Genomic DNA, 26,632 nt, shown 5'->3' on the forward strand with positions numbered 1-26,632 from the left:
ATGTTCGATTCCAAGGGGAGAATGAGGTGACCGTAGCTGACGAGGGAAGTCAAGACAGCATAAAGCTAAAAGAGGATGCATATAATATTGCAAGGATCACTGGGAAGCTGGAGGATTGAGAATCTTTTAAAGACCAACAGAAGGTAACTAAAAAACCAATAAGGGGAGAAAATATGGTAAGCTAACCAATAAGATAAAAGAGGATAGCAAATTTATTTTCAGATACATATAGAGTAAAGGGCCAAGAAAAGATGGGCTCACCTTCTTGATTAGTGAGGGTGTTAGGGGTTATCAGGCAAAGGCAGGAGAATGGGGCTGAGAGGAAAAGATAGATCAGCCATGATTGAATGGCGGAGTAGACTTGATGGGTTGAATGGTCTTATTAGACAATAGGCAATACACAATAGGTGCAGGAGTAGGCCATTCAGCCCTTCGAGCCAGCACCACCATTCAATGTGATCATGGCTGATCATTCTCAATCAGTACCCCGTTCCTGCCTTCTCCCCATACCCCCTGACTCCGCTATCTTTAAGAGCTCTATCTAGCTCTCTCTTGAAAGAATGGACAAAGAGGTGGCAGAATGGAATACAGCAGAGCAAAGTGTGAGGTCATGCACTTTGGAGGTAGGAATAAAGCTTAGACTATTTTCTAAATGGGGAGAAGATTCAGAAATTGGAGCGTTAAGAGACTTGGGAATGCTGGTGCAGGATTTCTAAAAGGTTAATTTGCAAGTTGAATCGATAGTAAGGCAGGCAGATGCAGTGAGCATTTATTTCAAGAGGACTAGAATATAAAAATAGGGATGTTAATAATGAGGCTCTATAAGGCACTGGTATGACCGCATTTGGAATATTGCGAGCAGTTGTGGGCCTTGTATCTGAGGAGGAATGTGCTGGCATTGGAGAGGGTCCAGAAGAGAATGATCCCAGGGACAGTTGGCTTAACACATGAGGAGCGTTTGATGGTACTGGGCTGTGCTCTCTGGTGTTTAGAAGGATGAGGGAGGATCTCATTTAAACTTACCGAATAGTGAAAGGCCTGGATAAAGTGGATTAGGAGAGGATGTTTCCATTAGTGGGAGAGTCTAAGACCAGAGGGCACAGCCTCCGAATAAAGGGATGTACCTTTAGACAGGAGATGATTTAGTCAGAGGGCGGTGAATCCGTGTAATTATTGCCACAGACAACTGCGGAGGCTAAATTATAGGGTATTTTTAAAGCAGAGATTGAGAGATTCTTGATTAGTAAGAGTGTCAAAGGTTATGGGAAGACGATAGGAGAATTGGGTTGAGAGGGAAAGATAGATCGGCCATGATTGAATGGCAGAGTAGACGCGATGGGCTGAATGGCCTAATTCTGCTCCTATGACTTATAAACATAAATCTGCCAATTTATTTCAACTAAAAAAAACAAAACCCCACCTCTCAACATCAGTTAAAATGTTTCTAAATAATTATTCTTTTCTTTGCAATTTTCCTTGAAAAAAAAAAAATGTAATAAAATAACTAGACAGCCATTTCCCTGGGAAAAATACAATGGCATTTTTAAACGTGGGAAGCAACTAAAAATGACAATGCGAATTGTGGAAAACTTAGCACATTTGTGAATATTTTAAAATCTTAACCATATGCAACATTGTTCCAGTTCACTTCGATTTTAGATCACTTCCCAACTGTAAATAATTACACCTCCTCACCAGACACAAAAAAGCCACCTTCAGACTGCCACCCACTCAGGTGGCCCCAAAACAACAATCTCTACCAATTCTCTTTTCCCATGTAGGGTCATTAATATTTTAGTCAAATCTTCAAGATTTAACCACTCTTGCTGGGACAAACCCACGAAGTTAATACCTCATTGGAAAATTAATAACTCAATGAATTGGTTTCTCCCCAAGCTCATCCTTCCTCATAACCAAAGCCTTTTGAACTCAAAGTCCATATTCAGTCTGGGTCTTACAAAATGAGATGGAAATCTGCTGGTGGGACGTAACCAAACTATTCAGCATTACCTAAAACAATCATTAGAGGATCTTGATCAATGAATCCAACAATGCTGCCCTTTAACAAGTTCCTCATCAAAATAAAGTTAAGCTTAGAAATTGTTTTTTGACTGAAGTATACACTTTTTGGAAAATTCTTTGGCAAGTCCCACACTCAGCATATTATTTCCTCCATAGTTGCAGAGACAATACGAAAATTAAAAGAAACAGGAAATAAAGGAAAATAGTAAACATGTCATAGTCCCCGAACTGCAAAGGTTTGCAGAGGTGCTGAATTAATGGCTCCATCTAAGTTAGAAAGGACTAGATCCATCTGATAATTGTGAACAATGCAATTTTGGCCTAAAACTGCACTACTAATTCATCCAAGATGGCTCAACCTTACCCACTATTACTGTCATGTTTCTATATTTTCATAAGAAACTCAGAACTAATCATAAAAATCTCTGTAAACTGAACTCAAATCTAATACATTATTTAAGTTACTCAAGTTCCAAATTGGTGGCCATTGAAAAGCAAATACACACATTTGGTCAAATAAGATTGTTCGCGTTTGCACAAGTACATCTAAAGTAAAGATAGTTGAAGTCCACAAGAGACAAGCAATCATTCAAGGTATTCTTTGCTTCTTTCTCATTAACCCCCCCCCTCCCCAAATAGAGCCAGAGTAACAATAACATACCTGAATCTCTGTGCCTGATGATGCAAAGGTCCTGGAAACCGCCTTGCTGGTGAATGGTACAGCTGTGCCAGCAAGGATGCATTTGTTTTCTGGTTAGGATTGGCTGCAAGTTTTACTGTAATTGGCTCAACAGAACCTGGTGGTTTGTGCCCATTCAAATTGTTAATAGCCTCATCAGCTTCAGATTTCCTGTCAAAACGAATAAAAGCCACTCCCCTGGACATACCTGAAAATGGACAATCACCATGAAATTGATCATTATAGTGATTAGGGTGCCAGCAATCCATCAGGCGCAGTTTATGAATACAGTTCATTGATGCGTTCTGATATACATCATCGTTACATAGAAAACCATTGCAATAAAGGATCACCGGGGTTGGATGAGGACGGTGTTCATTATTACTAAATGTTTGCTATAACCGAGTGACGGGAGTAAAGTTGAACCCGAGACCGGGAGGGAGGAAATGGAGCGTTGAGGATGGAAGAAGAGGGGTGTTAAACAAGCTGGAATTCACAGACCTGGGAGCCGCAGAGCCCCTGGCCCCTCACATGGTGCGCCACGGACGGATCCGGTACTGACGTCCCCTTCATGCTACTCTCTCTGTTTCCGCAACTGGAAACATGCAATGTGGCGGGGTTGGGGGTGAGGGGTGCAACCAGAGCCTCTGTCTGCTATAACCATAATCCACTATATAGAGGCCCTTTATTGAGAGGGTTTACTGTATTAGTTTCAAAGTGGCATTGAAATTATTGAAAAAATATCCACACAAGTACTTGGAAATGAATAAGTACAGCATTTATCAAAAGATCAGAGGTCATAATGATGTCAATAGTTTCAATGTCAAAGATACAAACTACCAGCCCTATTAATTCAATTTACGAATGCAAATAAACTTAACTGGTAACATTCCCCAATTGAATCACCTTTCCATAATTTCTGTATAAACAGATGTTGGCTGGTGGGTAATGGTTTATTCGATAGCTTGCTGGGTAGGAGAGTAACCACTCCTCCTCTTCCTGTCTCTCGAGCGGTATTATTAGGTATTTATGAGCAAATTAGCCCTTTTCAGCACCCTGCAGCTATGGAATTCAGAGTACAAGGATATCCAATCAAAAGGTCTAAATTAGGATGACTTTAAATGAAGATAGGCAGCCTATTTGTTTATTTAAAAAAAAGTATTTTCTTAGAGGAGATTGTATGCTGCCCCTTGCCCAAGCTCTGTAAATATTGCAATTTTATGGGGTTCCAATTTCAGATTTTGTGAATTTTAACAAACCATCTGCTTCATGAAGTGTTGGAACCTCACTATATGGAAGTTATAAACATGACCAAAAAGTACACGTAGAAATAATCCTTTTATCTTTGAAAGAAATATAAAAGTCACCCACCCGTGACTTGGTCAACAAGGACACGGGATGTAATGATGCGACCATAACGTCCAAATAGCTGCTCTAAATCCTTCTGAGTCATTGTCTTTGGCAGTCCACTCACATATAGGTTTGCATCTTTGATGCTATCGGAGCTTGGCCGGGCATATGAAACCTTTCAAAAGGATATACATATATATTTTAAAAAATCACATCCATTGTCAGAGTTAACAGTTACTTATAATAACTGCAGTACCAAATAGTACAACTCAAGTACATGCTTGTTTTGACTTTCATCAATCTATCTGTTGCAGATGTATCTATCCATGATAGTATTGGTGGGAATGACCACCACAAAGTCCTATGGAGACAGAATCCCAGCATCACGGTGCAAATGGACTTCATCGTGATGTGCGTCACTACCATGCTAAATGGGGCAGTCTAGAAACCCAGACCCACTAACTTGGCACTGGGTATTCATGAGGCACGGTGAGCAACCAGCAGCAGCAGAACTACCCACAATCTGCAACCTCATATTCAATGCTGTATCACCACTGTCAAACCGGGTGATCAGCCCTGGTTCAATCAGGGGACCAGGTGGGCATGCCAGGACGAGCACCAGGCATACCTCAGATAGAGGGACCAACCTGGTGAAGCTTCAAGACAGGCGTGCATGCATGCCAAATAGCATGCAGTAGATAGCAAAGTGATCCCACAACCAATGGATCAGGTCCAAGCACTACAGTTCTGCACATCCTGGTGTGAATAATGGCGGATAATTAAACAACTCCCAGGAGGCGGCTCCACAAACACCCCATTCTCAACAATGAGTATGCCCAGCACATCATTGCAAAAGGGAAACTGAAACATTTGCAAGCATCCTCAATCAGAACTGCCATGTCGATGTTCCATCTTGGCCTCCCACAGTGGTTCTCAGCATGATAGATGTCAGTCTTTAGCCAATTCAATTCACACTTGATATCAAGAAACTGCTAAAGGCTTTGGATACAGCAAAGGCTATGGGCCCTGACAATATTCCCCTTATAGTACTGAAGACTTCTTGTCCAGACTTGCTGCGGCCTTGGCCAAGCTGTTGCAGTACAGCTACAACACTGTCATCTACCAGACATGGTGGAAAATTGCCTAGGTATGTCTTGTCAACAAGTAGCTGGACAAATCCAGTTTCGCTAATTACTGCCCATCAGTCTACTCTCGATCATCAGCAAAAACTGATGGTAGAGATTATCGAAACTGCTATCAAGTAGCATAAAAACCAACCCACAAAGCTGTAATAATGGGCATATTGGTTTGGAAAGGAACAAAGCTCTAAAATATACTGCACAGAAAGCTCTCAATAGATTATAAACTGATGAATCTCAACTAACAGCAGCCACAAACAGCCTACAGTTTCTAGTCTATCCTGAAGTTCACCCTAATTAGTACCGTGAGGAAGACTCTTGCCTTCTTCAGCTCAGAACAGCGAGTTAACCAAAGCACTAGACTTTAATGGATTGGAAATTCCACATCTCTCAAGGGAAAGAAAAGCTGATATACCTGAAGGTGGTGCCATCAGTGATGGCAGCCTCGTCAACAGTCTGTCTGTCTTTTCGTCTGTTTGCTATTTTTAGTGTGTTTTAGAAATTTGTGTTAATGTTCTCTGGTTTGTTTTATGTGGTGGGGTGGGTGGTGGAAACTTTTTAAAAAATCTCTTACCTTGCCGGAGATGCGATTGTTTGCCGGATCATATCTCCGGTCGCTCTGTGGCCTAACATCATGGAGTGGCGGCCTTGCTCGTGACTGACTTTGAGCCCCACCGCGGGGACGTGGACGTACCATCGGAGCCTGCGATCCCTTGCTTGGGATCGACGCTCCAACCACTGCCTGCGGACTCCAACATTGAGGAGCTCGCAGTCTCGGGTAGAGACCGATGTCGGCAAGCTCCAAAGACGCAGAAGGTTCGACCAGCCCTGACCGGGTCAGATCGCCCGGTGCAGGGGAGCTGAGATTCCCCCCCAATGCAGGAACTTGATCGCCCCGACATGGAGGGCCCAACCGCCGGCTATGGGAGTCAAGATCACCCTGTCAACGGAAGGCTCGAGGTCTCCGACCGTGGGAGAACAAGAAGGGAAGAGATTTAACTTTTTTTTGCCTTCTCTTCACAGTATGGAATGTGGAGGAGTCACTGTTATGTTAAAACGTATTTTGTGTGTTCTATTGCTTTTTTTTTGGTATGATTGTATGGTAAATGAAATTCCTTAAATGTTGCAAAACATACTTGGCTAATACAGGATGATTGTGATGATTATGAAGACTTGGAATCTTATATCAAAAAAAGATGCTGGGTCCAAGGCACCATATCCAGCAATCAGCTATAACTACCAGCATTTGGATTCTTCAGTACAGTCAAGATCATTCATGGCATAAACACCCATGGGCCCATCCTACTGAGTCAAGAAAGATGAGCTTATCAAGCAGTTTGCAAATTCTTCCTTAGATCCTGGGTGTTAATGATGCAATGCACATTTCAAAGATGTGATAGTTAAGTTAATTAGCTACTGTAAATTAACCAGAGTGTAGAAGGCTGAGGAGAGAATCCGAAAGGCTGTTAATGGGTATACGGTAGTGAATAGGCCATAGGGGAAAAATAAGGGAAAATAAATAGCTGGTAAAGACGAGGGATGGAATGGCCTTCATTACATCAGAAGGAAATATGGAAGCAATGAAGATGTACAGTGAACCCCTGTAAAATACAGATTATTTTCCTTATTTTGGTAGCTACTGCCTCAGTAAATAGTTTAGATATACGGCCAGGCATAAATAATATCATAGAAACATAGAAAATAGGTGCAGGAGGCCATTTGGCCCTTTGAGCCAGCACCGCCATTCAATATGATAATGACTGATCATCCAAAATCATTACCCTGTTCCTGCTTTTTCCCCATATCCCTTGATTCCTTTAGCCCCAAGAGCAAAATCTAACTCTCTTTTGAAAACATCATGTTAAATATCACATGTAAGATTATATTAAGATCTTACCTTAATAGTTTTTGATTGCAGCCTCAGACCATTGAGTGTATTAATAGCTCTCTCTGCATCTTTAGCATCCACGTAATTCACAAACCCATATCCCAGGCTGTGGCCTATTTTAAACAAAGTGTTTGGTAAGCAGCATCCAAGTTAACATTTCCTTAGTGTTATTATCTCTTTGTATTCCATTTAAATTCATTTACTTAGAACAAAGTTTTATCAGCTGCATTATGTGAAAATAATGCTCATTTGAACATGTGAAGAAACTAAAACTCTTGAGTCTATAATTTCCTCAAACCCACCATCCTATTTTATGTTAACACTTCCTGGGATACATTGCACCTGCCAAAAATGCATCACATGAATAAAACCCAGGAGTTGAGGCATGTTCCAATGAAAGACTGACAGAATGCAGTAGCTCTCTCTTGCAACACTAGAATTTCTATATAAAGCGAGCTAGCCCTGAGATCAGTTTTATTTGGAATTTTATTTTCCTTTTCCAGCATAAAAATTGCAAGCAAAATCAGCAATATATTAAAACAGAAAAACGATCAATGGCACCAAATTTCACCTCGAGAATTATACTGATTGAATAAAACAAGCCCCCATAACTCACAATCCATCTTCATTTCAAACTGAAACTGCAATATAAACCCAACCAAGTATAGCAATGCCATTGTTTACTCCATCTCTTGCAATGTACATTTACAGTACAACGACAACACTGAGAACATAAAAATACATTTAGAGAATAGAAACAAGGAAATGCATGTGCTCTTTTACAAAAAAAGACAAAGTGCTGGAGTAACTCAGCAGGTCAGGCAGCACCTCTGAAGCATGTGGATAAGTGGAGTTTTGGGCCGGGAATGTCCTTCAGACAAACATACATTTGTTCATTCATACAAATATGAATGAACAAAATACATTCATATCACTAAATAAGAATTTCTATCATGTTAATTTCTTGCAGCCTTTGTGGACCAGAGCAGACACTATAGGAAGGATGAGCAAACTGAGCATGGCAAAGAGCAGGGTAGGCGTGGGGGGGTGGAGGTGGAGGGGAAAAAAGCACGAGAAAGAGTGAGTACAAGAAGAGTGAGAGAAAGAAAGACATTGAAAGGTAAAAAGGAGAGCAGCAATACCCAAGTATTCTCCACAGTGCTATGAACAGCAGTGGAAAATACAGGGGCAGAGTAAAAGATAATTATTGATGCAGGCAACAATCACAGAGCTTTCATCGACATACAGACATCAGACATACTGCATAGAAGATGCTTTCCATGACCAGGACTTTATATTGAGGAACCAATAATTGGTTACTTTATATCTAGTTTCACTAATCCCATTAATTCTTAATTGGTTGCTATCTCCAATTTATAAATCTATATTTTGCCATAATTAAGCAGCCTGTCAGATTCGACCCATTCAGATAAACAGTACCAATATACTCAATGGATTCTGGCCATTTTTTCAGTTAGCAAAACATTTTCCAGGAACTTATCCTTTCTGTACATCGTAGAATGATTGTATTGTACAAAGAGAAAGAGGTAATTAACAAGTTGATAGTTCAAGGACCTTCAGGGAAGAGATTGGATAGAATTTCAGACTGAATGCAATTTAAACTATACCATTGATTTGCAAACCACTTTAAAAGGAACAGTGCGCAAACAATGGATGAGATTTAAGTTTACAATATATACACGATTTTAAACCAAAAAAGTTGGCGCCAACACAATTTGAAAAAAAGGATTATGCAAATTTGTATAAAAACCTAATAGTTGGATGACAAAAGCTAGTCATGAATGAGGCAATGTGGGACTTCTGGCTTCTGTGGCTCCTGCTCAATGGTAGCAGTGACAAGAGGGCATGGGCATAATGGTGGGGATCCTTGATGATGGATGCCATCTTTTGAACTAGTGGCTCATGCAGATGATTTGAATGGTGGAGAGACAACCGAGTGCAGACCGAGTCCATCGTTCTCTGTAGCCTTCCTTTGCTTTGAAGTGCTGCACCAGCCCTTGATGCAACCAGTCAGATATTTTCTGCAGTACATCTGCAGAATTTCGTTCATATTCAGTAACAGACTGAATCTCTTTAATCTTCTTAGAAAGTAGAGGCGCAAGTATGCATTCTCTGCGATTATAGCAATGAGCTAAGCCCAGGACAAGTCATCCAACATATTAATGCCCAAAAATTTCTGTCTTCCACCAACTCACCAATTAAAAATGGAGCCCGGTCTCCTGATCTCTCCTTCCTGAAGTCAATTAGTTGCAAGTTTTGTTGACATTTACCTAGTTATTGTTGCAACACCAATCACAGGTGTTATATTCTTTCCTGTACGCTGACTCACCAACACCTGTGATTCAGCCAACAATAGTGGTATCATCAGAGTACAGCAGCAGGCGAAGCACACAGGCTTGAGGTGTTGAAGACTAGTGATGAAATGTTGTTTCTGATCTACACTAATTGAGTTCTGCCAATCAGTACTTCAAGAATCCAATTGCAAAGGGAGAGAGGAGCTGATCTGCGCTGTAACCAACTACCTGAAGCCCTTCATTACGGTGAGTGGGCAAATTGAAATATTTCGAAGTTCACTGATAATACAAAATTGTGTATCAGTGTAGATTACGAGGAGGATGCAGGGAGGCTTTAGAGCAATACAGATAGGCTGTGACGGGGCGAGGAATGGCAGATTGAATATAATATAGAAAATTTGAGGTTATTCACTGTGTGTGAAAAAGTAAAACTAAAAAAGCATGTTCAGGCTTAGTTGCTCTTATATACAAATCAAGTTATGCTAACATGGATATAGGAGCATGAAAGGCAAATGGTAAGCTAGCCTTTGCTCAGAGGTTTTGGGCACTAAAGAGATCTTTCTGGATTTATATATTACCCACATGATATGGGCACGAGTCCAGGGGGCGGCACATGGAAGGGAGGGGGGGAATTCTTGTTTGGAGGTGACTTATCTAAAATTGGAGAATTGAATGTGCATACTGTTTGGTTGTAAGCTACTCAAGAGGAATACGACTTCTGTTGCTCCAGGTTTTGTAGCCTCAATCTGGCAATGGACATAGCCCAGGACAGAAAGGTTAGTATGGGGTTGGGAGTTAAAATGGTTAGCAACCTGGAGATCCAGCAGGTCTCGCAGACTGAGTATATATGTTCGGCGAAATAGTCGCCAAGTCTACGCTTGGTCTCACCAATGCAAAGGAGGCCACATTAGGAACACCAAATGCAGTAGATGAGGTTAGAGGAGATGCACGTAAAGCTGTCTCACCTGGAAAGACTGCTGAGATCCATGGATGAATGTGATGGAAGAGGTATAAGGACAGGTGTTACATCTCTTGCAGTTGCTGGGGAAAGTACCTGGGAAGGGGGTGGTTTGGGTGAGAAAAGAAGTGAACCAAGCAGTTGTGGAGGGAGTGGTCTCTGCCAGAAAAGGATAGGATTTGAAGGTGTAATTGATCGTGGGGGAAGAGGAGTGAGAGCAAAACTACACAGGAAACGCGAGTGAGGGATTGATATTAGAGCTTGGAGGAAACCACATTTACTCAAGAAAGAAGACATCTTGGACAGAGAAATCAAGCCTATACATTTGTTAAGTTGGAAAGTACATTTTTCATCAAGAGGGTAGTGAAGTTTGAGGATCTAAATTCAAGACAAAGATACAAATATTTTTGGATACAAATGGAATTTTGCAATATGGGGCAAAGGCAAGAAAGTGGCAGCGGGGTAAAAAAACCCCAGCCATAATCTTACTGAATGGCAATGCAGGCATGAAGGCCTGAATGGCTTCCTTCTGTCCCTTACAGTGCTCTCCATAATGTTTGGGACAAAGACCCATCATTTATTTATTTGCCTCTGTACTCCACAATGAGATTTGTAATAGAAAAAAAAAATCACATGTGGTTAAAATGCACTTTGTCAGATTCTAGTAAAGGCCATCTTTATTTATTGCTCAGGTGTGTTTAATTGCCTCCTTAATGCAGGTAAAAGAGAGCTTTCAGCACCTAGTCTTTCCTCCAGTCTTTCCACATCACCTTTGGAATCTTTTATTGCTGTTTATCAACATGAGGATCAAAGTTGTGCCAATGAAAGTCAAAGAAGCCATTATGAGAACAAGAAACAAGAATAAAACTGTTAGAGACATCAGCAAACCATAGGCTTATCAAATTCAACTATTTGGAACATCATTAAGAGGAAAGGGAGCAGTGGTGAGCTTACTAATCGCAAAGGGACAGACAGGCAAAGGAAGACCTCCACAGCTGATGACAGAAGAATTCTCTATAATAAAGAAGAATCCCCAAACACCTGCCTGACAGATCAGAAACACTCTCCAGGAGTCAGGTGTGGATTTGTCAATGACCACAGTCAGCAAAGGACTTCATGAACAGAAATCCACAGGCTACACTGCAAGATGCAAACCACTGGTTAGCCGCAAAAATAGGATGGCCAGGTTACAGTTTGACAAGAAGTACTTAAAAGAGCAACCACTGTTCTGGAAAAAGGTCTTGTGGACAGATGAGATGAAAATTAACTTACATCAGAGTGATGGCAAGAACAACTGATTGGGTACTGATTGAGAATGATCAGCCATGATCACATTGAATGGTGGTGCTGGCTCAAAAGGCCGAATGGCCTACTCCTACACCTTTTGTCAAAGTATGGAGGAGAGAAGGAACTGCCCAAGATCCAAAGCATACCACCTCATCTGTGAAACACGGTGGTGGGGGTGATATGGCCTAGGCATGTATGACTGTTGAAGGTACTGTTTCACTTATCTTCAGTGATGATAAGACTGCTGATGGTAGTAGCATAATGAATTTTGAAATGTATAGATACATCCTATCTACTCAAGTTCAAACAAAAGCCTCAAAACTCATTGGCTGGTGGTTCATTCTACAGCAAGACAATGATCCCAAATATACTGCTAAACCAACAAAGGAGTTTTTCCAAAGCTAAAAAATGGTCAATTCTTGAGTGGTCAAGTCAATCACCCGATCGGAACCCAATTGAGCATGTCTTTTATAAGCTGAAGAGAAAAGTGAAAAGGACTCGCCCCCAAAACAAGCATAAGCTAAAGATGGCTCCAAACAGGCCTGGCAGAACATCACCAGAGAAGGCACCCAGCAACTGATGATATCCATGAATCGTAGACTTCAAGCAGTCATTACATGCAAAGGATATGCAACAAAATACTAAACATGACTACTTTCATTTACATGACATTGTCTTGTCCCAAACATTATGGTGCCCTGAAATGGGGGGACTATGTATAAATGCCGCTGTAATTTCTACATGGTGAAACTAAAATGTATAAAAATGGCGTTTATTAAAATCTGACAATGTGCACTTTAACCACATGTGATTTTTTCTATTACAAATCTCAAACTGTGGAGTACAGAGGCAAGTAAATAAATAATGGGTCTTTGTCCCAAACATTATGGAGGGCACTGTATTGTCCAAAGGCCTTTTGGGAATGACAGTGACTATGTCTTTTTAAAATAAAATGTATTTCACTCGTGGAAGCCCACCTCAATTAAATCATTTTTATTACTTTTCAATTAAATCATTTCAGTTCAGGAAAGAGGCTTAGATAGCCCTTTTATGTACCTGCACGAACTTGCCGAGTCTTTTTCACAAATTTCCTACAATGCACTACTTTGCTTTATTTAGTTGTACGATTACAATTTACATTATTGTTAAACATTTAACTTCTGGTGAAATATTCTCAGCGTCATTTCACTTGGCTATTAAGGATTGCTTTGATGAGCTAATTGACAGTGATAGATACTTACCATTCCTATTGTTGGCCAACTACTGAAACAAAATATGACATTGCAAGTGACACAAACTCAGTTTCATTAAGGCAGACTCAAATGGGATCATAAGCACAAAGGAAAAAATGACCACTGAATAAAGAAAATATTGCTACCACTCAAAGAACACAGAAATATTTGTTGATCGGTTAGGAACAATATAGATGTTGACATTTTATATACCCTTTACTTTAAAATCTTTTGTAGAACATTACCCTTGATCACTGAACTCAAAAGGGAATAAAGGATGAGGCAAAGAAATAGGCACAGGTAAATTTCTGTAAACCTGTCCACTTTAAACAAAATTAGTAGATTCTTCTCTCCCAAGGTTAAATTGAACCAGAAATCTGCCTATTTTGCCTTGTTTCCTAATTATTCTACGTCTACACTTTAGTTTGGAATAATTAAAAATATTAGCGTTATACACAAATGCATAGCCAATTTGTGCAGAAGATAAATATCCATATACAAACATGCCTGCATTTAAAGTAAAATTATGGGTTTAGAAACACAAAGCTGTATTGCAATTTAAATATGTGGCAAATGCTGTTCTTTTAAATACAAATACACAGGTATCAAAAAATTAAATTTGTTCATCGCTGATTATTCATGATACACATTGCCTAAAAGCTATATTTATTTTCTCTATTTTGGAGGTGGTATAGTAAAGATTGAATTAAAAAGTCTTGAAAAATTATGGAATTCCTTGCAATTGAAACATGCGCAGCAGATGTTGGACAGCTCCTGCCAGTAGTTAAATAAGCAGTGTGGAATGTTGCAATATGCCAAATGCCTCAGTTTCATTCAGATAATCATTGGGCATGGTTTGGGGGTAGGGGATAGCAACCATGGGAGAAGGTAAGTAAGTTGACAAGACATTCTATCCTGATCTTTATTCATGATTTTATTGTATACATGTAGAGTTACTGAATTGGTTACTTTTCCTTCCCCATGCAAGGAAACCAGAAACCCAATTGTCGTTCCCCACTGGAACCCCAATGAAAGGCAGCTTATTCGTCAGAAAATAGGGATGGGTCCTACCTGTCTGTTTGGCTCTGTATCACCCACATCGTACATTTACCTATGAACAAACCAAAAGAACATCTGCTCCATAAATGGTTCAAATGTGAATTGTTTAAAGATGAGCAAGAACTGGGGCTTGTAAGGATAAGGTGTTGAGAGCTAACATAATGCATCACAGATGAAAGGAGCGTTATTCACTTTTGATAATAATTGCCTATATGTTTTTGATTTGGTATTTGTTGTGCTGCCTTATGAAATTTGCTAGAAAGGAATTGTTGCATACATTTCCACCCCAGGTGACTAATGCTCGACCTATGCACAGCCCATTCACGTGAATGAGTGTTCGAGAGACCAGTGGGATGGATTTCCCAGCTATTGTTGGGCTTTAGGCATCCTCTGCCAGATGGAACTTGGTTTGCAGCATATCTGAACGGCTGAGTTAAACGCACTGTTTAATTACACATTGCGTTTGGTTGGCCTATATTTATGCCCAAATATATTGTCAGGAACCTATTTGGGTTCCAATCAATTCTCAGGAATGAAGCCTTTCCCTAACCTGGGGAGACCTGTAGGCTGCAAAAAAGGAGAGATCATCATTAAATACCACGAACAGAGAACCGGGGAGGTCTTTGATTTACCTGTATATCACTAGAATTATCATTTAAAAATGTGGATTGTAGCAAATAATCAGAAAATTATGCGATGTCTGCACATTGATGCCTCAAGCTCTACCCTTAATGTAGTTATCTTTTATAGCTGGATAACAAAAAGATCTTTAGAAGTGAGATATGGTAGAGTTGGGTATAAAAGAACAAGTAGTATCAAATACGAGCATTATTTGGTGATTGTTTTTTTTTTGTTTTGCTGTGCTTCAGTGAAGATGGCAGTGGGGGGAAGAAATAGGTTTGCGTTATTGGCTGGCAATAGAAACATCTTTTCCTCGTGCCAGGACGAGGAACTCACAAATCCAGGTATTTCTGAATTGAGAGCAGGTATATAGGTTAACACAAGAATTATGCTCAATAAACTATAATCATGCTGCACAAAATAGATCAAAATATGCAGCTGCACTGAAACAAAATACATTTAAACACCTATCATAAAATAATTATCTGCTATTAGAAATTAAGTTTAAATGCTATATTTAAAGTGCCTTTCTATACTATATCAGAAACAGATGTGCAATGGATAATTTCACGTCTGCACAATACTGTGACATAGGGGCTCAACACATGCCCTTTTGTTGGTTGCACTTACTGTAAAATTAATCTAGTGCAGCAAACAACACTAACTTTTTTTGCTCAACGATTATTCTGTACAGCAGTTTTGTCTTTCTGGAATAGTAGTGAATAGCATTGTAATATCTTGCCCATACATGTATAAAGCATATTTTAAAGACGTATTCAGAGATATAGTATCTATTACAAACAGCATTCAAGACCAATGTTTATTGAGAAAATGAGGGTGGAGAAGCATGCCTACAATTTCTGTTTAAATCAAAATGCCCAACTGTGTTTGCGATGTACTTGCAAAAGTTACAAGTGCAAAACACCTCAATTAGCAGCACACCTGAAAATTTAGGCAAATTATAAAGTCTACAAATCATGAATAATGCAAATTCTACTGTATTTTTTTATTTGGCCCTAAAAGAAACATTTACAAAAGAACAGCAGTTTTCCAAGAGGTCATGACTTCCTTTAATAACATGTATCTTTGTTTACGTCATTCTATGAAACAGCTACTAATGTTGACCCGTTACTTTAAATGTGAAGGTAGTGGTTAACAAGCAACCATGTTACATGATGCAACAAGAAATTCTTTAAAAATATAGAATCAAATGTTTTGCAGTAAAATAAGTTAATCATTTGGAAACTTAACTGCAAATGAGATCCCTCATTCAGTGACACTGGGTTACTGAAGACCTTTACTGAGACTTGCTAATTACTATCATGGAACAAAATCATTGCTTTGAATAGTTCCCAAATTAAGCAAAATGAGAAACTGTCCAAGAGATGAAAATAAAACAAAAGACGAACTTTATTCATATACAACCTTGTCTATGTATATTTTAGAAAATGTTGCCTTCCTGGAAATTTACAAAGAAAACAAATGAAAATCAAAAACTATTTTCATTTATGAACCTATAAATATCATGTTATCAAACCAGGAGAAATCTATTGATTGAGTATTCCACATGCTAGATGTAAAATATAAGCATCATAGTATTATTTGAATTATATTTATCAATCTCAATTTTAATTTACAATCAAGATTATATTTATAGCTTATGTAACAGTGCAACTATCTATATGCTTCTCCTGTTATGAAATAGTAGGAGAGGGGTAAATGTGGGTCCTTGGCAGAATTTACAATGGAAAATAAGGAAATAGCAGACAAATTAAACAAATGGGCTGGTTTCAGGGTAGAAGACAAAATAGCTGCAAAAAAGTCTGGAGATGCAAGGAACTAGCAAGTGTGAGGAGCCAAAAGAAATCAGTATTAATAAAATTTGAAACAATGACGAATAGGGGTGATCAAATCTCATGGACCCAATGATGTGCACACCAAGTTCTAGGAGATGGCTCTAGTCAGGGGATACATTGGTTATCAGAGACATTGTGACTTGGCCTGTAAAACTGTACACCCTAGAATTGGAAATCTCATCAACACTTTAAAAACTTCTTATAGGCCTCAACAGAGTGAATGCAGGGAGATCATTTTGCCTGACTGAAAAATGTAGAACAACCAGAATAAGAGGCTGGCTGTTTAGGTCTGACTAGACTGAGGTGGACCCGTTGGGTCCAAATCTCTCCTGCGGGCCTCTCCTGGGGCAACCTCCCCCAACTGACGATCCTGCGGGCCCGGCAACCCTCTCCAACTGACAAAGCCCGTTGCCGGGCGGGGAGTGTCCCTCGGGGGACAGGGAGCCACTGACCTCTGCCCCATGCCACCACACTGCAGCCAGAGCAAGCCGTGGACCCGAAGCCTCTCCTGCAGCACGCAGGCGATCGTTGGCAAAGGGTGGCCACGGCCATCTTGTTGGACGCTCTGCTGCCGTACTGCACCACGGGAGGAAGGTCAGGCGCGGGGCACGCCGGGACGGGTGCCGGTCTGCCCGGCTGGGGGGGGGGGGGAGCGCATCTATTAAAGTTAATGGCTGCTCGTGGGCTCAGCAGCCCCCCCCCCCCTCATTGATCCCAAACCTCTCCTGCATTGTTCCAGCACCATCTCAATAGACAATAGGTGCAGGAGTAGGCCGTTCGGCCCTTCGAGCCAGCACCGCCATTCAATGTGATCATGGCTGATCATTCTCAATCAGTACCCCGTTCCTGCTTTCTCCCCATACCCCGACTCCGCTATCCTTAAGAGCTCTATCTAGCTCTCTCTTGAATCTCTCCCCCACTTCATCCCCCCATCCCCACCACCGAACCCCTCTCCACCCCTTCCCCTCCACTCACGCACCCACCCACTCCATCCCTCCTCAACCCCCTTTATCGCCCCCCTCCCCTTCTCACTCCATCCCCCCTCAACCACCCTTATCTCCCCCTCCTCCCCCACTACATTCCCCTTAGACCCCCCTCCCCCCCACTCACTCCATCCCTCCCTAACCCCTCTCCTCCTGCACTCCACCCACCTCCTCAACCCCCCCCCTCATCCACTCCACCACCCCTTATTCCCCCCCTCCCTCACCCAACTCCACCCCCCCTCACGTGGCCGGAAGCGAGCTGCGGCTCGTTACAGGTCGCTGCCGTTTGCACCATTGCAAAGTCGAAATATCGTAGGTCGCCCCAACTGCGCACACATGGACTGGCGTCGAAAACATAGCTCGTCCTCCCGGCCGGGAAAGAGGGGGGGGGGGAGTGTGAGGGATAAGGGGTGGTTGAGGGGGGATGGAGTAGGTGATGGGGGTGGGAGGGGAGCAGGGAGATGGAGTGGGTGAGTTAGCGGCAGCTCGTCGGCCCAGACCCCCCCCCCCTCATTGGCTGCCACTCCCACTACTCGGGCGGGTCCCATTGTGACGTCAAACGCGTCTGATGGCCAGGGACTAGGAAAAGGTAATTTCTTTACTTTAAAATGTCTCTAACCTAAAAAATATAAGATCAATTTGAATGAAAAGGTGACCCCAGGACAACGATGAGTAAGGTGGTCCTAAAATTGTCATGCAATCGTGTGACGGGGGCACAAAATAAGGATCAAACAAACAAGATGCGTTTAGTAATTTATTCAGGTCTGACGATGAGTTGTTGGAACTCTCTACCTTGAAAACAGAGCTCAGACATTGAGACAATTCAAATCAGAGATTGATCACGTTGTCCAATAAAACAATATATATTTTTGGATATTAAGGCAGTTTGAAATAGCGCAGGAAAATGGAGCTGAGATAGGAAACAAGCCATGACCCTAATGAATGGTAGAGCAGACTTAAGGTTCCGGATGTCATACTCCTACTTCTAATTCTAAAGTTGCTACTTTGAGCTCGCATGAAAATAATCTAATTTTCCAGGTAGAGTGACAATTGGCATATTTTATGATAAATACAGCTTGCCTTGATGATTAACAAAATTGAACAATTTACAGCTTCCAAAGTTACGGAAGAGTAATACATTTGTCATTCTTCTAAACACAGTTTACTTGTTAAGATAGACTATGGCAAAAGCTTTTCTACCCTTTAATTTTAATGGCTCGGTCCTCAAATTCCACAAAGCAGAATCCTCGAAATACAAGGAATAATTGTTTTGTCAGTCAAAACATCACCCCAAACAGATATGCACAGCATAATTCATCATTCACAAATGCAACAATAATCGACAAGAAAACAAGCTAGCGGTAATACCCCAAATACAATATTGCTCTGCTGGCAGCAGTACTATCCCAAATATTGTTACTTTTTATTTAGTGAGGAGTAAAATGCCCAATGCAATTCTGCAGAAGTAAACTTGAAGTTTAATAGCAGTTTGGAAAGAAAACGATATCTTCAGTGGCTAACAAACATTTGCATATAAATCCAAGAATAAAAATCCAAAATTGGCAGAACCTTTACCCAGAAGACCCTTACCTGCAACCTTGTCACGGATGAGTTTGGCAGACTCCACCTCACCTATGCTACCGAAAAGGCTCCGTAGCTCATCCTGTGTCATGTTCTGAGGCAGATAGTTGACAATTAAGTTAGTTCTTGCATTGTCATCCCCATGATCTTTGCAGTCTTCAGCCATGAGATCAAGCCCTGCTTGGTAACCGTTACTGTAGCAGGAGTGGCCGTTTGACATTTCACAAAAAAGCTCACCTGTGAAAAGAATAAAGTATATACATCCATCACAGCTTGGAAAGGAGGCAAGTCAGACAAGCTGGTCGAATGACATTTAATACAACCAAATATGAAAGTGAACATTTTGGCAGAAAGATTAATAAATATCATAGATTAAATAGCAGACTTTAAGGTTTTGCAGAAGCACCTAGATCGAAGACTGCATACATTCTTGAAAGTATCAGAAGATATTGAGTGTGTAGGAAGGAACTGCACATGCTGGTTTACACTGAAGATAGACACAAAATGCTGGAGTAAGTCAGCGGGACAGGCAGCACCTCTGGATAGAACAAATGGCCACCTGTCCTGCTGAGATACTCCAGCATTTTGTGTTTATCTTCAGAAGATATTGAGTGCTTGATTAGTAACGGAAAGAGCCCTGGGATTCATAGAGACAGTACAAAGTTATATTGAATCTGTACAAAACTATTTTTTGCCACAATAGTGGTGTGCCCAATTGTGGTAAGAAATGTGTTAGATGGTTGTAAGATCATGGCTCATTTAGATAAAATACAAAGAAAAAAGCCCCATTATAAGATGTTTCGAGGGCCAGCTTTATAGGTTATGATTCTGAGCAATGGACAATGTCATTGACAGAATTTTTTATTTTGATTTATAATTTATTGCTGAGAATAGTAGTAAGAGAATTACTGTCTTCAAAACGGAACTGGATAAATACATGAAAGAGAATAATTTGGTGGACTCTGAAGAAAGTGGAATAGTTGGGATAGTAAGACAGATGGGACCACCCTCAACTTTTACTCACTGCATGGTTGAGTGTACTCTTTTCATCCTTAGTGCTCTTGGATTGAAAAAAAAACAAGTGAATAATAATTGCACTCTTTGGTGCCTTAAAAATTGTGGTAATAAAAATGGATAATTGACAGCATCAACAAGTTCAGCTTGAAAACTCTTCCAAATGTAGCCATGTAAAAGCCACTGAATACACCAGACTGCACCCATATGTGCAAACAGTTTTTAAACTTTGTCCTGTATTTTTATCTGTACTGTTTCAGGTTCTGAGTAGTACACTATTAATTTCAATAGTGATCCACAGACCAATTTGGACATCAATCATTTGGTATTGAAAATATACAGGGAAATTCTGGATGCGGTGTATGATAGAAAATAATAATCTTGAACACTGTCAAATTAAACCACTACTGCAGAACTGTGGGATTCGATACAAAATATGTTTTGGATTGCTGACAAGAAGTTATTTAGTTATGCAGCATGGAAATAAGCCCTTCAGTCCAACATGGCTATGTTGGCATTCTGGGCTAGTCTCATTTGCCAGCATTTAGCTCAAATGCCCCAAACTCTTCCAATCCATTACTGGTCCAAATGCTATTTGATACTTCATGACACAGAAACAATACTGCAATACAAGGAACTGCAGATGTTGGTTTACAAAATAGACACTTGGATAGCTGAAAATCCAATGGTATGAACAGTGAATTCTCCAAATTTAGGTAACTACCAATGACCATCCCCCTCTCCCCCTCTTTGTGCCCTACCTGGAGGTGCACCAATTCCCCCCCCCCCTGAATCCAACTATCATTTGCCTGTTTTTTCCCTGATGCCCCCCGCCGCCCCCCCCCACCCCACAATCAGTCCGTCCCAAAACGTCACCTATCCATATTCTCCGCTGCCTGACTCACTGGGTTACACAGTATTTTTATCTCTGCAATTATTAAAGCAGGAATAGGATAGGCAGTAGTTTCCAGGGAGGATGAATTAAACAGAGCTTCCACATTCATTTCTGTGTTCTCTGTGAAACAAGACATACATTTAGTTGCCACTGAATCCAACTATCAGCCAATGGGTAAGTACAATAAATGTGAATGATTAATGTGGTTTCACACACCAAGTGGCAAAAACAATACTTATGTGGACCATTGTATTTGAAACTAATTGAACCGATGAAGAGGAGGGATTCAATTAAAGCATGAATGCTTTTTCCTCTTACAGGTATGTTGATGCAATTCACGGGCTTTTATATTGGCATATACAATTGAACAGTGATATCAGCACTGTTCATATTGGTGGATCTATTGTTTTTGAATTTGTATTGATTTTTGTAACAAATTGGCAGGTATATTTCTTCAACAAAAATGGAAAATGTTTGCACTGAAATTCATGTGCTCAATAAATACTAACTGGTCACTCCATATTCTGAATTCCCATTTTACAGTTCAAAATGGTTCTATGGAAATTCCATTTTATTTTACAGACACGGTAGCAACAAACAGGTAAAGACCATTTTTCCAACCAAGCATCATTTTATCGACTCACTGTTAACCGTTTCAACTGTTTGCATTATATGGATCCAAAGATTCAAAAAATCATTTCTGGTTCTGTCAATAAAGCGTAACAGCTATGGTGTAATGATTAACTTTGGAGCCTTGATTTACAAAAAAAGTTACCCGTCACGGTCAGTGGTCTAAATATATTTAAATTCTTAAACTGGACACCAAAAACTAAAGATTTGTGCCTCAAATAATTAAACTGACAAGCTGATTAAGCTAACATGCAACAATCCTCAAAAATATTTTCTCAGTGGAAATGGCAAAAATCTTTCCATTGATCAACCCTAAATATTTTCTGACCAGGAAGCCTTCGTTATCAGCACAGTGGCTATCATTGAAATACAGACGTTAAAAATATCCTTCAGGTTAAATGAATTAAAACACAATAGTCAACAGTAGCAGTCAACCCCAAACCAAATTAAATTTACAAGGAAAGAAATCAGCAAAAATATTCAACCGTCAAAATGCCATGTTTCTTAACATTTACTTAAAGCTAATGGTTTCGACTGATGCATCACACAATACTTGCTAATAACTAAAATGTTCATCTTCTGTTCAAATGTGTAGGAGAGGTTCACGTGAAGACCTGGCCAACATTTCACCCTCAACCACTACCATAAATGTTAAAAAACTATTTATCTAATTTCATCTGATTCGACTGCTCTTCCCTGCACTATCCCTATATCCAATCTCCTTGAATTCTTAAAAATCTACTAAGGTTGAATGCATTTCAATCAGCCACTGGCTTCTGGGGCAGAGAACATCAACGAACACTTTAAGAAATTCCTCCTGATCTCAGACCCTTCTTTAAAGACGAGAAGTGTTTATGTGGGTCGCTGCAGAAAATCTAAAAGGCACAAGAAACAGCTGGTTCATTTACTTTTACTTGGAAAAGACGGTCTTCTTTATGAACTCATTCATGCAATACCTCCGTAACTAGTTAATTGTAACTAAAAGGAGGTATGAGATTGGAACCTAACCAACTATCAACAAATATAAAACGTTAAGGTGAGTTGGTGACAGTGCGTAGAGAATAAATTATGTGTTGGAAAAGGTAGGAACATTTGAACGACCTCGAACAAGCCTAAAATTCCCACTAAATGATTTGTAGGAATTGCGAGTTAATTTTAATTAAGCTAAGGAAGAGATATTTTACATACTTTGGGCCTATTACTTTAAAATATCCTTTCCTAAATGCAGACGCTCTTCTTTTGATCTCTACGCAAAATTAAAGCTCTTTGTGCAATAAAAGGCTGAATGTCGGTTATAAAGGCAGCTGACCCGGGTGTGGGCGCATTGTTCTGCCGGGTGTAATGCCTCGTTCCGCCATCTCTTCCTGCTGAAAACAGATGGGATGAAGGTACCGATACCTCAACATCCCTTTTTTCTCCCAGCCCCTATATCGTATTTGAAAAGGGCCTCTTCCGACAGAGTACATCCTCGGCCTGGATTTATTGAACCGTTTCCCTTGAGTTATTCAGAGCCCAGGCGTCACTATTGGCTTCCCCGCTGAAATCCTGGCCTTTGTTCTATCACCGCACTTTTCTTACTGAATTCGACTGCACCACTCTTCTACATCAGGAACGTCAACTCACTCCAAACAGGGCCCTATCTGGCTTGTGCCATAATCGCAGGCCCAATGCCGCATGGCCGCGGCCTGTTTCCCGGCCCCCTTTGCCGGTTTTATTTTCTATTTCGATAAAGGCACACTTACTCTCTCCGAGCCCCGTAATCGTACGGGGTGAGTGTGTCGAGCGGCTCTAGCGTCTCTCCGGGGACACGAGCTGAGGAAGAGGTCGAAAGAGAGAAAAAAAAATTCCCCCGAGCAGGGAAGAGATGCGAAAAAAAAAATCCGTTAAAATCAAACAAAGTCAACCCCGCGCTCAGCCGCCTACGCGCGCACCGTCGGCGGGTTTGAGCCCACCCCCACTCGTTGATTGGATCAAGCGGCTATCCATCTCGCCGATATCCCGCCCTTGGCTGCGTCCCATTGGCGACCAGCAACGTCAGACATTTTCCGCCTTGCGACGCCCGATACGCCATCACTAATGGCGTAAAGTACAGTGGCGGCGTCGGCGGCGACAGCGTTTTGTCGTTTTCTCGCCACCCTTGCTGGAATATGGGGAGGAGCGAGTTTGCGATGAAGTTGTTTGGAACGCGTATGGAACAAGCTGCCAGAGGAAGGAGGTAGTTGAGGCAGGAACTATCCCAACATTTAAGAAACAGTTAGACAGGTACATGGATAGAGGACAGGTTTGGAGGGATATGGACCAAACGCGGGCAGGTGGGACCAGTGTAGCTGGGACATGTTGGCCGGTGTGGGCAAGTGATGCCGAAGGGCCTGTTTCCACACTGTATCACTCTATGAACCACATTGGCGAGTTTTGGGTTTACCAGCAGATGATTGATTGTGAGCTTTGTGCTGAGGAAACAAATGAAAAACGTTTTTGTATAACGCTGGCCGTGACGTCTGGTGCCTCGCCGAGATTCAGCACTTTCTCAAATGTAATACATGTATTGTACCCAATTTGCGCACAAACTCCACTAAAAGCAGTGTGATAACCAGTTTCAGTAAACAAATTAATACATTTTAGTTAGGCCACTTAGAAAAACTCCTTTGCATTTCTTAAAATCAGTGTCATAGGATCATTAATGCCCTCCTGGGAAACAGGTTTCAAATTCACCACCCGATGTCAACGATAACAATCTCTTACAGGAGGCCACATTGCCAGTTTGGATTATTTTTGTGTGTTTAATATACATAAAACATGGGAGCTGAATTAGGCCATTCAGCCCAATGAGACTACTTCACCATTCTATCATGGTTGATCTATTATACTCTCTCAATCCCATTCTCCCTGTAACCTTTGACTATCCAGGTTGTCTCATATTTCTTTATGTTCCAGACATGTTTTATTTTAAATAATACTCCAGTTAAAATTCAATATTGTATTTTTAAATTGTTATGTCACTTTGGTATGTGATTAAACCTGAAGATACGAGAGATTGCATATGCTGGAATCTGGAGCAAAAATTAAGTTGCTGGAGGATCTAGGCTGTCCAGGCAGCATCTGTGGGATGGTCAATGTTTCAGGTCGGGAACCTTCATCTGGACTGAATGAGTAGAGGGAAGATGGTTGGTATGTAGGAGGTGAAGGAAAGGGGTGAGGCAAGAGCTGGAAAGTAGCTGAGGCAGTAGCTGGATCCAGGTGAGGGATCGATTGGCAGATGGAGTCAAGTGGCTGAGGGAAGTGGAAAAAGTGACAGAAACTGGGAGGTGATAGATGGTAGCACCAAAATGCTGCAGGTGATGGGAAAGGAAGATGAAACATAGAATCAAATAAGGGAGGGAGGGAGGGTGGGTAGATGGGAACATTGGGAGGAGGACGCAGTGGGAGGTATGGGTGATGGATAGATGGAGTGGGTGCGAGAGGGGAAAGAAACTGCATGATTGAGAGTTGGGGATGTTTGTGAAAGAAGGGTTTGTATGTGAGAGGACCTGTGTAGATCAGGAAGAGAGGGAAAGGAACAGAAATATGTCCTTGGACAAACATTCTTTCTTTAAGACGATCAGACAGTGTATGTTTGGAATTAGATATATTAGTTATCTGGGTGATAATGTTCAACTGTATGTGCACTGAAACTAACTGGAGAGCAAGTTATTGATTTATTTCATATCATATCATATCATATATATACAGGCCTTTTTCGGCCCTCCAAGTCCTTGATAACTATTTAAAAAATGACAAGTCTCAAAATAGTTGAACTACATTTTTATTTGGTACAGAATGTCAGAAACATTCTCCTTCCAGACGTTTAGTTTATAATTGCGTTCCCAGTTAATATTGTTTATTTTTTAAATTATGCTCGTGATTAATTGTATATTAAAGATTTTCTGCTGGTTTTTAACTCTTGCATTTTTAATCAGTTTTATTTATTTATAATGCAAATTGCTTTTACAGTGGTGTTGTAAATTCATCTTCAGCTGGTCAAAGACAAAAGTCTGCTTGGCTCAAATATCTGTCAACTTTTACCTTCAAATAATTCAAATACTGCCTCCACAGCTCTTCAGTGTAGGGAATTTTGAAGATTCTGAACCCTTAAAAGAGAACAAGTTCCTCCTCATTCCCATTTGAAATAAGGGAAGCATTATTTCTGAAGTTTATACTCTTCGTCCCATATACCTCTGCCAAGAGGGGACATCCTCTCACTTTGCATCCTCGGAAGGTTTTTTGTTTCAATAAGATTACCTCTCATTCTTGTTAACTTCAACACTGTACTCAGAAGCCCAAGCCATTTATACAATTGGAAGTCTTTCTAGAAATATGGAGAACAAATATCTTTACAATATGCCAGATGTTACAAATATTAGTGGAAGCATATGTTGTGAGGAAATCACGTATGTGCAAAGAGATTTAGAAAAGTTAGTGGGTAAAATGATGGCAGATTGAAGTAAATATGAGGCGTTGTGAGGTTATTTACCTTGGTAGGAATAGAAAAGGAGAGTTTATTAATGGTGTGAGAGCAATGAATGTTTTGTATTCTGTGTTTACACATAAAAAACATTAAAAAAGCATGCCGGTAATATAGCAAGTATTTCAGAAGGCAAATAGTATGTTGTCCTTTTTCTTAAATGATAGGTGGCATGGATGTTCAGACTGTAACCATTTTGTATTCTTATCTAGCAATTAATCTTTCACCCCTTGCTTTTCAAGAATCTACCTCTCTGGTCTACTTGGTGTTTGCATCTGGCAATCTTGCAAATATTGTGGTTTCATTATCTTCAATCTGGTAATATGGCAGTGATAGATACAAAATGCTTGAGTAATTCAGCGCGTCAGACAGCATCTCTGGAGAAAATGGATAGATGATATTTCTGGTCTGGACTCTTCTTCAGACTAATTGTGGTAGGGAGAGTGAGGGAAAAATACTGGAAGTTAAAAAAACAGGACAAATCAGGGCTGGCCACAGGTGACCTCAAGCAAGGAGGTTCCCTGATAAGCCAATTTTTGGAGACAGGTGTGAGCCCAAGATGGGTACAACATTGCGAGCCGGTTCACAATCCTTTAGTGAAGGGGTGGGGTGGGGAGGAGAA

At 40.7% G+C, this 26,632-nt stretch overlaps 1 protein-coding gene across 1 annotated transcript in view; it reads right to left on the bottom strand.

The window, feature by feature from the left end:
• Positions 1–23,444, bottom strand: part of LOC144607358 (ELAV-like protein 1) — a 31,926-nt gene extending 8,482 nt beyond the window's left edge. The window contains exons 1-5 of the mRNA XM_078424144.1: positions 23,252–23,444; positions 18,980–19,207; positions 7,088–7,191; positions 4,073–4,226; positions 2,684–2,909 (exon numbers count right to left, since the gene is read on the bottom strand). Coding sequence (XP_078280270.1) covers positions 2,684–2,909; positions 4,073–4,226; positions 7,088–7,191; positions 18,980–19,190 — 695 coding nt within the window. The 5' untranslated portion in view covers positions 19,191–19,207; positions 23,252–23,444. The remainder of the gene's footprint in view (positions 1–2,683; positions 2,910–4,072; positions 4,227–7,087; positions 7,192–18,979; positions 19,208–23,251) is intronic.
• Between the last annotated feature and the right edge of the window lie 3,188 nt (positions 23,445–26,632).

This window comes from Rhinoraja longicauda, chromosome 28 (assembly GCF_053455715.1).
Source record: "Rhinoraja longicauda isolate Sanriku21f chromosome 28, sRhiLon1.1, whole genome shotgun sequence".
In the NCBI taxonomy this organism is placed as follows: domain Eukaryota; kingdom Metazoa; phylum Chordata; class Chondrichthyes; order Rajiformes; family Arhynchobatidae; genus Rhinoraja; species Rhinoraja longicauda.